The sequence below is a fragment of the Puma concolor genome, chromosome A2, assembly GCF_028749965.1.
Source record: "Puma concolor isolate L17-30 chromosome A2, mPumCon1.1.hap2, whole genome shotgun sequence".
Classification (NCBI taxonomy): domain Eukaryota; kingdom Metazoa; phylum Chordata; class Mammalia; order Carnivora; family Felidae; genus Puma; species Puma concolor.
Window position 1 is genome coordinate 50,735,427 of NC_141668.1, and position 14,900 is coordinate 50,750,326.

At 40.1% G+C, this 14,900-nt stretch overlaps 1 protein-coding gene across 3 annotated transcripts in view; it reads left to right on the top strand.

The window, feature by feature from the left end:
• The window catches only part of HIBADH (3-hydroxyisobutyrate dehydrogenase), a 112,592-nt gene extending 98,627 nt beyond the window's left edge, over nucleotides 1-13,965 (top strand). For all 3 annotated transcript variants that reach the window (XM_086693759.1, XM_086693747.1, XM_086693752.1), the window contains 3 exons: nucleotides 1,004-1,080; nucleotides 8,679-8,835; nucleotides 13,017-13,965. In XM_086693759.1, the coding sequence (XP_086549885.1) occupies nucleotides 1,004-1,080; nucleotides 8,679-8,835; nucleotides 13,017-13,175 (393 nt within the window). In that variant the 3' untranslated portion in view covers nucleotides 13,176-13,965. The remainder of the gene's footprint in view (nucleotides 1-1,003; nucleotides 1,081-8,678; nucleotides 8,836-13,016) is intronic.
• The last annotated feature ends 935 nt before the right edge of the window (nucleotides 13,966-14,900 follow it).

Sequence of the window (14,900 nt, forward strand, 5' to 3'; positions counted from 1 at the left end):
AGATATTTGCATCATCATACACTTCCCAACTCTGAAACTTTGAAGAGATGCCTATTTCCGGCCGTGTCAAATTTTAACTCTCCACCCTAGCTTTCATAGCTCCTACCCCAGTCTTAACTACCACATTTCTTACCATTCCTTAAAACATAGGCGCACGAGTCAGTTTTCTTACTGTTCTCCCATGCTCTGATATATTTAATCCCTCTTACATATTTACCTTTTCCTATGCTCTCCTTTCTCCCTCTTGCCTATTTAAATTCCTGCCTGGCCTTCCAAGAGGTGGTTTCAGGTTCTACTTCCTCTCCTCAGTGATCTTGTTTCTCTGAATTCTCACTGTCTCTGTCTTAGGGCCGTACAGTTTTCCACTTAATTGTTTTTGTTTATTGCCTTTATCTTCAGTGTGTCACTCCATTGCCCCAGTTAGAATGTAAGCACCATTCTATAAAGAGCAGGCGTGTTAGAGATGTTATGTACAACATGATGACTGGAGCTAACACTGCCATATGATGTATATGAAAGCTGTTAAGAGAGCAAATCCTAAGAATTCTCATCACAAGGAAAAAACGTATATATTTTGGTATCTATATGAAATGATGGATTTTAACTAAACTTACAATAATTATTGCATGATATGTGTAAGTCAGATCATTGTGCTGTACGGCCTAAAGTTATACAGTGCTGTAGGTCAAATATACCTCAGTGAAACTGGGGGAAAAAAGCAGTCATGCCACACAGGTCAGTATTCCCTATAGACTGTGCCCACAGGAGGAGCGCAGGCACCACTGTAGGTTTCTTACCCAGTGGAAGAGACTCCCCAGTCTGCTCCCAGATAGCCTGGCAGACTCAGGAGGAGGCATGCAGCACCATGTTCCTTTCCCCATTTGAGAGAATCAGTAGTTACACACTCTTCTAGAAAGAAACCTGTGGGGTGGGTGAAGAACAACTTCCCGTGAGTTACAGCTTGAAAATAAAGATATTTAATATGTACTCCATTTATTTTCAGGCTGCAAAGATCTGCAACAACATGCTGTTAGCCATTAGTATGATTGGGACTGCTGAAGCTATGAATCTTGGAATCAGGTTTGTCGAATATATATTTTCATGTGCTAACAATTTTTATGAGCTTTTCTATTTGATTTTCTGATGTTGAAAAAAAAAAAGGGTCCGTGAGAGATGAACGAGTTGATCTAGGAACATTTTGAAAGTACTTCATTATTGAACTTTAATAGACTTTGCTTATTTGACGACCACTGGGCCCTGGAGAGCATGAATATTCTTTGCCATAGCCATAAAATGTGTTGTGCTGTATATTCGAAGTTACATTATCCTTTTTATATGGGAGCTCCATTTCTTCTGTTGTATTGAAATGCAAGAAACACTTTTACTGTAAAATTTAAACATACTTTGGCAGTGTAGGACAAATTTTTGTAAAACGCCGTTTTAATGTATGGCGAATTCAAGTGTTCTGCTACCACATGACTGGTTTTATGTATCTGTTCACTACAAGGGCTCTTGGTTGTTTAGTCTTGGGATAAACTGGATGGCATTCATAAAGCTGCAACTCATGTACATAACTCTTTCATTTTAACTGGCTTGTGGTTTTGTTACTTTACATTAAGGATATGTCTTTCCATTAAAATAAAATGCATCCATACTCTGCTGAAAGTGATGCAGGAATTTTGTTTCTCCTATGATAAGGATCATCTTTTAGAATGCTTAAGGTTAATGTCTTAAGTTTAGCCTTTAATCTTTTGGGTTAGGAATGTTACATATGATTAATCACCTAATTAATTGTTTGAATGTTCGGTATTTCATGAATATAATAAATATACATTTCTTACTTTAGAAATGCTCAATTAGCAAGATGCTTTATTCAGGTGTTTTCTTCACATTTCCCCAAACTGCTTACCAGGGATATCACAAATCAGAGTAGTGTTTCATCTCACAGCTTTTGATAACAGCAATAAAAGAGCCAAAGTGCTTGAGATATTTTTTAAAACACAGTAATGGATTCACATTTCCTCTTAATTACCATATCAAGATGCTGTTGTTTATTGAATTGCCCTTGTCTCAGATGTTAAACTATCTTGACCTATTAAGTTGTCATGTTGTAATTGAGATAAAAGAGGAATTTGCTTTGCATCAGTGCTAATTGGTTTATCAATATCCTGTACCATTTACATTTTAAAATTGAATGTCTGTAAGATGCTAAGGCATATCTGTACAAAGCCTTAATAAAACCGGTACTATACAGGGAGCTGTTCAGAGTGGTATGTCTGTACTGTAGCCAGTTTTAGGCTATGGGTCACTTAATCATAAATGAAAAACGTGTTACTAGTGACTCGTTTTCATGTCCATCCTCTAGACTAATTTCACGGAAGAGGAAGATGTAAATTTCTGGAGCCAAAATTGCATACAAAATTAATTGGTGTTGACAATAGGATTGGAGCATTAGTGTGCATATGCATCTTTAGAATTTTATATTCATTCTTCTGGATATAAATGAATAATAATAAGAACAAAAAAGCAAAAGCCTAGATAATCTAGGCTATGTTCTACTGAAATTTCCCTCTTCATCTTTACTAGTTTGTTTTATATCCTGCTTCTTACTCTGAGCATCACTGGTTTGAGATATTCCTTAGGCCTAGCGATGTATCCTCTGGCCTTCCTCAGCTAATTTTCCTAGCAAACCTCCTACCAGATGATCATTTGCTATTCTAAAATGAACTTTTTGTGTGGTTAGTGCTGATAGAAGTCTAACTCCAAACACCAGCTAATAAAGAATAGTATGAAAGTCACTTGAATCAAGTGAATGGAATAAAATATATACAGTGAAATACATACATGGACTACTACAGAGAGTTTGTGATCAAAGAGAAGATGAAAAGTGATAGAATTCCAAATAGAAATGTTAAGAGGAAAAGCAATAACTTCCCTTATTATTGGTCTTGATCCACTATGATAAAAATAATGTTTAGAAAGATGAAACTTGAAATGTTTAATTTTTCTGAAACTCTACATACGTATATTGCTATCACATATATAATATTTGCATATATCATATATGAAAAATGAACACAGACTAGGAACTCCCTAATTTTACTTAACTGGTAATAATTTATAACTTTCTGGTGCTTCAGATTATACTAATGGATTGCTTATTTTCATAACATTAGGATTTTATTAGTTTGTCTTGACAAAGATTCTCAGTGGCTTGAAAGTCCTAAAAATGATTGCCTCTGCTATTGTCTTTTCTCCATGGTTTACAGACGTGGTTTCAAGTGACAGGATTGTTCTCTAATAGAGTATGGAGAGCGACCACGATTTATTGAGCTTTGCAAAAGGTGAAAGAGAAAATTGGCATCAGCAAGCATAAATTCCCAAGTAGTAAATTCCGGCAAAGTAGTACAGCATCAAAGTGGCTCAGCCACATTTATATTCTGTTCACTCTGGAGTGAATTTTTTTTAAAGCATTAATGTCAACACTTACAGATTGAGTCACCTATTCCTGTGAAGTGATCATTTCTGATTAATTTCATCCTCATAAGTCAGTGTTTTTTCTAAAACAGCGTTTCCCATTTTTTTTCAAAAATAGAAGAATAAAATCATACAGTTTAGAACTCTTATTGACCCTGTGCTCTTTTACAGTCAAGATGGATAGAAGGGAAATTTTAAACGCTACAAAAAAAAAGTAAAGCATAAAGAATATGGGTATACAACATATTTCTGAAATTCTTTTTTTATTAGACCTTTGTACCTTCTAATTGGGTTCTGATTAGGACTCAGAACATAGTGTTACTGGCACCGAAGGTGTCCTGCTTCCATTAGAGACGTTTTGCTCCCGTGTGTCACAAAGGAACGGTGCTGATAGTGGAAGCTTTGTTGTTTAGTTTTCATAAAATTTTGCTCCACTGGGAATTGTCCTGTCTTGTTTTTCAGTACTGGTGGTTATAACAGGTCATTTGCATCACCAGTCAGCACCTAGGCCCCTAGCAACGACCGTCTTGTCTTCTTCCACCTTAAAAGAAGCTTCGGACAGTTGAACTTTTCTGGCAGGCTGTTCAAGATGAGAACTTTCCCACAAGTGTCATTTTAGTTTCTTGGCTACTGCCCTTAGACGGTGGTGCGTTTTCATTTAGGTGATGACTTGAGTCCCCTTAGCTGTAAACCTAATACATATGCAATAGATGTAAACTTAATACATATGGAATAGATGATGTAAACCCTAATACATATGCGATAGATATCAAGTGGCAGAAGGTTTATAATAAAAATTTGACCACATTTCTTTTTTTTTTTTTAAGTTTATTTATTTCGAGAGAAAGAGAGCACACACATGTGTGTCAGGGAGAAGGACAGAGAGGAAAGAGAGAATTCCACGCAGGCTCCGTGCTGTCAGTCCAGAGCCCAGTGCGGGGTTCGAACCCACAAACCACGAGATCGTGACCTGAGCCAAAATCAAGAGCCGGATGCTTACCCAGGCGCCCGGACCAAATTTCTTACTAGATTGGTAAAGCACTGTCATATTGGCTTATTGACTGTTAAGTTGCCCACCCACGTGATCCAGTGAGACTCAGCGTGGTGGGAGTTTGGTGTCGTAGCTCTGCCATAGACTTAAGTTTTTCTCATCTATAACATGACAAAAATAATAGTATCTGTCCACAGAGTTTTTTGTGAAAACGAAATGAGTTAATCTGTGTAAATCTTTTAAAACAGTTCCCGGTTGGGGCGCCTGGGTGGCGCAGTCGGTTAAGCGTCCGACTTCAGCCAGGTCACGATCTCGCGGTCCGGGAGTTCGAGCCCCGCGTCGGGCTCTGGGCTGATGGCTCAGAGCCTGGAGCCTGTTTCCGATTCTGTGTCTCCCTCTCTCTCTGCCCCTCCCCCGTTCATGCTCTGTCTCTCTCTGTCCCAAAAATAAATAAACGTTGGAAAAAAAAAATTTAAAAAAAAAAAAATTAAAAAAAAAATAAAAAAATAAAACAGTTCCCGGCACATTGTACAGGCTCAGCGTGGTAGTTATTGATGGTGGCGGTGGTTAGTATTTGAATTGAATTGTAACATTAAAAGTGGTTTCTTTATAACACTTCTCACCAGCTGGCGTGTGTATGTAGGTGTTTGTCTGTTGCCTGTCTCCCCAACTAGAACACAAGCTCCCTGAAGGGGATTGGCTTTGTCTGCTCATTGCTGTGTCTTAAGAACATACCTAGCACATAGTAGGCACTCAGTGAAGACTTGTCAAATGGATAAAGGGGCGAGAAGGGGGAGGGAGGCACTTCTCCTGCCTCAGGTAAAAGTTAACGTTGTGTGTGTGTGTGTGTGTGTGTGTCTTAACTGGCTCATTCCTGGATGGCAGGCACAGCCTTTTCTTAGATTTTTACTATGTCTCCTTGGCTCCAGGCACAGCACCTGTGCGTGGCAAATCTGTTCAACATTGATGAATAAGTGGACGGTCTGTTAAAACTGACATAGTCTTAGGGCACCTGGGTGGCTCAGTCAGTTAAGCATCCAGCTCTTGATCCCGGCTCACGAACAGGTTCATGAGTTCAAGCCCCGCGTTGGGCTCTGCGCTGGCAGTGTGGGGCCTGCTTGGGATTCTTTCTCTCCCTCTTTCTGCTCCTCCCCTGCTCGTGTGCGCACTCTCCCTCAAAAATAAATAAACTTAAAAAAAACTGACATAGTCTTAGGTATTTCATTTTCACATCCTGTGGTACAAACATCTCAGTTTATAGTCTGCTTTGTTCTTACGTAAAAAAAGACAGTATAGATACTTCTATAGAATATAAAGTGAAAAAACTTTTTTGGCCCTTAACAGCCTTGGTTACAGTGAAGGCAAACATTTGGATTCTGTTTAATTTTTTTCACGGTGTATGCATCATTTTTACTTCTCTCAAAAGTTCATTTAAAATTCTTGTGTTTTAAAGGTGAGTAGATTTGACACAGTGACGTTTATTTGAGTTGCATTATATATGCGGTCAGAGCAATGAATTCATTCTCTGTTTATATCAGAGAACATTCCAGCAATTGTAAAGCCACATGCATGCACGCGCACACTCTCGAACCACATCCAGTGGCAAGTTATTATGGGGAGTGACAGACTGTCATCCTTTTGATGGCTTGAGCTGTATATCTCCTGAACAGCAATGGGGCTCTTATGCAGAAAGTATCATATGTTCCCAGCCAATTTACAGGGAAACAGCAATAACATTTTATCATGGTTGAGAGCCCAGTAGCTGCTTCCTATTAAACTTGCCCTTTCAGATACCTGTCTTGGATTAATTTGTTGATTTCAAATGGAAACTCAGTCTTCTCCAGTGAAGCATGACGTTCTAGGATAGACTCTCTGAATGACAATTACTGTGTATTCTAGCTGGTTTCAGACCATTACAAGCCTTAGGCACAGTGGAAGACAGAGGACTTCAGTAACTGATTTTAATATTATGTCTAATTTTAACTGTCAGTTATATATGTGCCAGTGAAAGAATCCTCAGAAAGATGAAATGCAAAACACTTCTAACTTGCTCTTTTTAATGATACACTTTGCTGTAGGGTGGGGAGTCGGGAGAGGAAAAGTGGTGAGGGAGTAGCCATCTCCTAAAGGGGAGTCAGCACAGCGGGGAAGCATCAGATTTGAAAAGTGAGCACGTAACAACTGCCACCTCGCTTTTTTGCGTGCCCCTCAGGATGCTTCTAAATAGTAATATGTTCACCAAACAGGGTTCCATAAATCAGTGCCAGTATTTTTCCTCAAACACTCAAGAAAAATGAAATGTAGGGTTTTACAAAGGATAATAAGCTTTGCCCGCCATTTTGGTGAGTACTGTACATAGAGCATGAACCGCTTTAGCAGTAAAGGCTGTTGTGAGGTTCTCTTGAGTATAACCAGGTAGGTTATAAAGAGAACAGTAACTCTGCTGCTTTAAATGTGATGAACCATTGTAAAAGAAAAATCTAAATTCAGAAGCCCTTGAATTATATTTCAAATGGAAGGGAAGAGCGATATTTGGGGGTCTTAAAAATATTCCCTACTCATGGAGCACATTAGACATAGACATTCTTGAACCTTTGTGCTTAGGGAATATATTTGCAGTTACAGCAGATTAATTGTTAATGTGTGATTTTTACTTTTCATAGTATGCACATTGGCTTTCTCTTTCCCAAGTCATCTGCTCTAACAGCATACTGATAGCCTCTTATTATTTAAAAGTGGAAAGAAAGCATCAGTAATAAACTACACCTGTAACAAACTTGGAATTTTGTAAAGGAATGAATGAAACTGTTGGATTTCTTTCGGGCAGTCTACCATTGAACGGAATGTATGACAGCCGATTAGAGTGAATCTTCTCTGTCTGTTATAATCCTTAAGAAGACTCCCCATTGTAACATGGTCCACCACTTGATTTCACACATGTGGCATGCCATATATATTCCTCGCACCACAGCTACTTCTTGAAAACCTGATTACGTAACAGTTGTATTATGTGCTATGTCCAGACATACACTGGCTGTCAGCCTTAGCCCCCTACTCCAGTACTGGAAAAATGTGTACTGGGTCATGATACTCACATTGGGAAATAAACAGACATAGGTTTCAAACACAGAGGAAACAAGAGCTTAAGCAAGGCAAAATGCGTAATTTGTTTCACACTGATACGTGTCTCTTTTCGGTTTTTTTTTTTTTCTTCTCTGGGAAAGAGTGGTTCTAAGGAAACGCAGAAAGCTTTTATGACAATTATTTTATAATGTCTCTTTGTATGAAAGAAACCAGTCAATTGCTGGGTAGAAAGTTTTATTTGAAACTTGATTCAGTGAAACTTAGCCAAACTGTGCTTCCCAAACTGCATTCAGATTCTCAGAATCAAAATAATATAGCATTTTGATTCTATTTTTTTTCTGGGTCCACACTACACAGCCGTTGATGCCCTCAGCTCAGTGATAGAACAAATGATGTTTCCGCTTGGGCAAGCTTTGTTTTATCAGGATCAGTAACCTTATCAGCAGTTGACCCAGAACTATAATGCATGTCTCTGAATAGATAGCATATGTCACAGCTCTGTGCAGACTTGCTTCATAAGCAAGATCGTCTAATGAAGATTTAATAAATAAGGAAAAGTTTGCAGCAAGAAATGTCTTCTTTTATAATGATAACTTCTCTTAAGCTTGTTTTACTGCTCGCGGCTCATCTCTTGTATTCATTCTCATAAAAGCTAAAAGAGTAAACATACATATAAATGCATCCACACGGACTTCCATGATGCATGGTTTATCTGTCAATATTTCTTTCTGAAATATATCATTTGTGAGGAAAGAACGTAGAATTCAGATTATCATATTGGTTTAAGGTTCTTATGTGACACGTAAATGCAACGATATCCAAAAGACTAGAAAACCCATGTGTGTGATAAACCAACAACTACACAATTATGTGTTATTTCTTAAAAGTAGGGTATAGCACAGGGGATTTTCTCCCAGTGCAGAATGTCCTGGCTCAGAAGTGTTTAATCACGAGCTTTTAATACCCTATAATTTAAGACTGGGTTCTTTGCCCTCATCAATCTGCTTTGATTTTTGAAGACATACAATAAATGGAGAAGGAAGATAGAGCATCCTCATACGTAAATAAGTCACGCATGACTTGTACATTTTGACATTTAACACTGCTTTTCTTTGACCTTTGACAGGTTAGGGCTTGACCCAAAACTATTGGCTAAAATCCTAAACATGAGCTCAGGACGGTGTTGGTCAAGTGACACTTACAATCCTGTACCCGGGGTGATGGATGGAGTGCCGTCGGCTAATAACTATCAGGGTGGATTTGGAGCAACACTCATGGCCAAGGTATGGTAAATGCAGAGACTCCCTCCCCAAGACAGAGGGGAACAGATGTTTAATGGGCTAATCCCCCACTCCCCTTTAACAAAGCATATGTCTACCCTAGACGGCGAGATTACTAAAATAGCGATTCACTTACTCATTGGAAGTGAGTTAAAACTTAGCTTAGATAAAAATCCTTATTTTGTTCGTTTATATTCCTGCCCTTTCAGATGAGAAGAATAGGCTGGGAGTTTTATTTTGTGCTTGGGTTTGTTTGTATTGTGAGATGGGCAAGATTTTGTTCTTCATAGAAATTTTCATTATTTTACCAAGTCCTTAGAATGGAAGGAGTAAGAATTTTCTGGATAATACATTGACATTGGGCACACCTATCACAGAAGAAGAGAATATCTTTCTCACGATACTAGACTTCTAAATACGCCTTCCCGCTTTAAGAATATGTACGTACATAAGTATGTATGCATTTCCCTTCTCTGCCACCACCAGTACCTTGGCTGAGCCTCCCTTGGATCATACCAAATCAGTCCTTAACTGGTGTCCTATCCTTTCATAATCCTCTCCGGTTCATTTTCTGCCCCGGGGGAGGGAGCGGGCTTCTGGACACGTAGAAACCGGAGTGTGCCATTTCCCCTACTAAGTCTCTTTCACCGTTTCCTGTTACTTGTAGTTTAAAGTCTATCTCTGCAAGTTGTCTCACGAAGCCCTCCATGATTTGGCCTTTGCTTGTCCCACCAGCTCGTTTCAGCCTTCCCAGATCATCTTTTGCTTCCACCATAGTGAACTCGTTTCTGCCTGTTGTTGTCTCTTTTTTTTTTTTTTTTAATTTTTATTTATTTATTTTTGAGACAGAGAGAGACAGAGCATGAGCAGGGGAGGGGCAGAGAGAGAGGGAGACACAGAATCGGAAACAGGCTTCAGGCTCTGAGCTGTCAGCACAGAGCCCGACGCGGGGCTCAAACTCACGGAGCGTGAGATCGTGACCTGAGCTGAAGTCAGACGCTCAACCGACTGAGCCACCCGGGCGCCCCTCGTTGTCTCTTACTTGCAAACCTCCACGCACGCTATTCCCTCTGCCTGCATCGTTTGTCCTTGCCGCCCCCCCCCCCATCCCAGCTTCCGGCACAGTACCTGGCATATTGCCAGCATACGTTAAATATTTATTGGATACAGCAGTGTTTGAAACTACATTTCTTATTTTGCAGTTTGATTTCTCCTCATGTTTCATTTAAGAAAATATTTATTTTTATGCTAATCCGTATCCTGTATGTAGTGTGCATATAATTTAGGATTTTGTAATTGTGCTGTGTGGCTGTTGCTAGAAACAGGAAGTAGCTCCTCAAGTGTATTGTTTTCATCGAAGCCGCAGGTGATTTATTAGGGCACACGGAAACATGAAAGAATCGCATTTATGCTCAGTTTCCATTCTGTGTCTGTGTGAAGTGGGCTGTGAGCTGTTAGCTTATTCGGTTCCACTAATACGGCTAATGGCTCAAACAGAGGAAGTGGCTAGCAGTAGAGTGTAATAAGAAGGATCAGATGGATTTGTCTTTCTGTAGTGCTGGCTTTGTCTGGGGACTCCGCCCTAGCTGTCCTTCACTCTGTGGTACACCTGTGCTTTAGCCATTTTCTGCAGTGGCCCTGCCCACTGTCAGAGTCCTTCCTTTGACATGATTTTCTTGGCACGCCTGGATGGCTCAGTCGGTTGAGCATCCAGCTTCGGCTCAGGACATGATCTCACGGTTGGTGAGTTCAAGCCCCGTGTCAGGCTCTGCACTGACAGTGGGATCGGGATTCTCTCTCTCACCTCTCTCTCCACCCCTCCCCCGCTCATGCTTTTTCTGCTCTCTCACTCTCTCTCAAAATTAAATAAGTGAACTTCGAAAATAGATCAAATGATTTTCTTGATCATGAATGACAGTGTTTTCAACTAACAGTGTGAGACAGTGCGGGAGTCAAACATATGGGTGTTACCGGTGTCCTTCCCTCAAGAAATGCAGTTGTGGTCTCCCTTACAAGGAGGAAGACTTCTTAATTTTGCTTGGAATGAGAGTACGTAGAAAGGAACTTAAAAAAATCTTTCATCACCTCAGATTGCTGTTAACAAAAACACACCATAGCTAATTAGGTTTGTGTAGAGAAACTGATGGAGATTAAAGAACTCCCCATCGATGCTGTGTTGATTAAAGCAGTCTTAGCATTGTGATTCTGCTTGGACAGATCAAGGCTTAGCTGCTAAGAGAGGTTTTGTTCAATGGCCATTAAATTTTATTGTGCTAGGGGATGTCGTTGAAGTAGAGGCTTGTGCATTTATTTCTAGGTCTTAACATCATAAAATTCTAATATGTTGTGTGTATATATCAGAACATAGTCAATATGAAAACTAGATCATTCTTCTGAACTCTCCACCTAGATGTCTACTTGTGATGGCCGCTACAGAACAGCATATGGAAAATCACGATGATTCTTGGTACTCCCTCAGTATACCCATTTCCTCATAAAACATAACACCTTGGTCCTCTGTTAACTCACTGAACCTTATTGCCATTGTTGTGTTATTTTTTCCTGAACTACCCACTTAGCTCATGGATTCATAAATATTTTATTTGATGAATGATGTGGAAAATCTATTTATTTTAAATTATACATTATCAGCTTCAAGGGATGCCTTCTTTTTCTAACATTTCAAGATACAAAAGCCTCTCAGGTTTTCGGAGACTAAGCACCGTTCGTTTTTTAGAATGTCCGTCCTTTAAGGTAGTGGCCACCAAAGCAATTTCACTTTCTGTTTTTTGGTTTGGGCAGATTTTATTTGGGTGTGTACTTGCCCCTTTGAAAAACTCTAGACCTTTCTTCTCGATAGTACTGTGTTCTCTTTAGTATGTTATGTTAACTCTGAGTTCTTCTGTTCTAGTTTGTGTTCCAGTTAACTGGGTTAAAAGTTAAATGCAGTCTATGTAGATTTTCTCTCTGTCATTTGAAAATAAATATATCTTGCAGATTTGCTGCAAAATGATGTCAACCAGAGAGGTTTGTCTGGGTATAAACGATAGTGTAGCTGTATGTTTGTTAACTGTGCGGGACACAATTCAGCTTGCTTTTTATTTTTAGGAAACTATAGAAGAATTTAAGGTTAAGCAGATTTTTCAGATCTATTGTCTACATGTGAAAATTATACAGATAAGCACGAAATAATGTTTGCAGTTATACCATCATACATATTTAAGAGGCTGGAGATTTAAAAGTTTTCTGAAGCTCTCAGGATGAAGCGTTAGCTCGCCAAGATGTTAAAGGGTTGTCATGAGGGTGGATGTCCCACTGCACTTCCAGTAAAACCCAAACTCCTTCCTAAACATACTAAAGCTTCTGTGTTTTATGTGTGCCCATGCCCGGCTCATTTCTCTCCCTAGCCCCCTTGCTTACTCTCATTCAGCCTCACTGGCCTGCTTGCTGTTTCTCGAATATTCAAGCCGTGTCCCAGCACCTTGCTGTTCCATCTGCCTGCGTCTCTGTTCCCCAGCTCTCCAAAGAACCCACTGCTCTCTGACATTCAGATCATGGGCCAAGTGTCTTCACCTCGGAGAAGCCTTCCCTAAACATTTCCTCTGTCAGAACTCTCTTCCTTCCACTCCACCCTTGCTGTCCACCACTTCCCAGCCCCTTCCCCTGCTTTATTTTTCTTCATAGTCCTTGTCCCTATCTGAAATTGTAGTATTTGTTGTCTGTCTTCCCCGAGCGTCACAAGAACAGTGCCTTGGTTTCATCATGCCTGTGTCACTGGCGCTTGGGACAGTGCTAAATACTTGTTGAATAAAGAGATTGCATGGATATTCGGTGATTCCATGATGGGGGGCTTGTCTTAGGCTTACAGGCTTCTGCAGATTTGAAAAAGCATTTCCCTGTGTGACCTCATTTATCTAGTAACCCTTGTCCACAGTCAAAACAGACAGGTCTGGGTGGAGGAGTGGGGAGGAGACTCAGAAATTAAGGTTTCTGTCCAGAGCAGTTTTGCCCTATGTGAAAGTACTTACAAAAATATATATAACCCGCCACAGTGTTTGTAAGTATCTTATTTTTTTCAGACTTCATTCCTCCTGCTTTGAAAGCAAAGCATTAGGAGCCACATTTGCAAAGTGAGCCCTCGCTACCAGTCTCAATGTGTTCCTTCCTGCCCTTGTTTGATTTAGGATCTGGGGCTGGCCCAAGACTCCGCCACCAACACAAAGAGCCCGATCCTTCTGGGCAGCCTAGCCCATCAGATCTACAGGATGATGTGTGCAAAGGGTTACTCAAAGAAAGACTTCTCGTCCGTCTTCCAGTTTCTCCGAGAAGAGGAGACCTTCTGAGTTTGCCCTTTGGCCGTGGACACTGTTGGAAACCGACCTCCACCTTGGAGCCTCCTGATAGCTCACTCCACAAGTAAATGGGCTTAATCAAAGGTCACCTGTCTGCTTTTGACTGTCTAGATCCCAGTAAACCTTAGGATTTTTCACCCATTTTTAACTGCTTATTTTTTTATCTATTTAGCAAACCTGTGTTCTCTCCATTTTTTTTTTTTTTCCCTGTAAGCCACTGATGGTCTCTGCTAACTAGCTGATTGACCTTTTTCAAAAGTTTGACTCCTGAGCATCTTCAACTAAATCGTTGCATACTTCAATCAGGATAGTTATTTATTCCACTTTACAAATAAAACCAAATATTGTCAACAGGATGAAACCTATCTTAAAGAAATTGGTGTGGGGAAAGGAGTTAGAAAAAGGGGAAGCATAGTGAATTATTACCTGTGTCCCTCGGGAAGTTTGTCCTGTTAACCAAGTGGTGGTATTCTTGCGTTGCTGAGGTTACTGATTTCTTTTCCAGGGAGTCGGTAAAGCTAACTGAACTCCCTGCTGCATGTTTATAAGTTGGACTCTGTTACATTATCTTACTGTGTATCCTTCTTGTTACAACTCCCAATACTCAGCAAACTTGTTTTTTATATTTTTGCTTCCTTACTACATATTTTTTGACTTTAAAAGAATGACATCTTTAGAACTGTTTCAGAGCCAATGATGATATTTGCTTTAGATAATTATTACATTATTCTAAATATAACCATATTATTTTGAAATCAAATAAATTTCTATGCTGATAATACTTTCTTGGAGTTTCCGTGTCTCCGCAGCCATTTGGCGAGCAATTAAATGATCTGACAAAACTGGTATTCCAGACTGATGGGGGAACGGGTGGGAAGAAAAGGAAGGGAGGGGAGGTCAAAAGGAACCGAGTCTGAATTAGCCAGTGGCAGGCCAGCTTCCTGCTGTTCATCTGAATCCTTAACGGACATTCATTTGGAAGTTTTCGGTTGTGGGTGCCATCGGAATTCAGCCTGCGCAAAATGGAATATGCCACAGTGTAGACTTTCCCCACCACAGCCCCTAGAAGTCTTCTTGGTGATAGACCTCGGTGCCAAACCTGGCAGAACTACAACTACTTCCCTCAGTTTCCTGGTGATAAAACATCCCAGGCACTATTAGAAGTGCTGGGGCTACGGTGACGAACAGAATAGACAAAGTCTTGCCCTTGTAAACTATAGATCCTGGTGTCGTGTGTGTGTGTGTCTGTGTGTGTGTGTGTGAGGGGATGTGACAGACAAAAAATAAATGTTGATTGCATACGTCAGATAATAATAAGGAAAAAAAAGCAGGACAAGGGGGATGGATGGGAGGTGCCCAGGGTATTTTGTTATGGTGGTCAAGGTTGGCATTTGAGCAGAGAGAAAGAAGTGAGGGAACACGCCATGCAGATACCTGAGAAGAGAACATTCCAGGAACAGGGAGCAGAAAGTACAAATGCTAGATATGAGGAAAAACGAGGCTGTAAGTGAAGTCCCAAGATGAGGGGGGCCAGATCTTGTAGGGCCATGTTAGGACATTGGCTCTTATTCTAAGTGGGATTGGTTGTGTATCAGTTAGCCAGAGTGAAAGCTAACTGATGATACGTTGCCACCTCAACATTCAGCGGCTCAAAATAACAAATGTTTATTATTTTTCAAGATTCTCCAGGTCAGTTATATTATTCTTCTCCCCTGG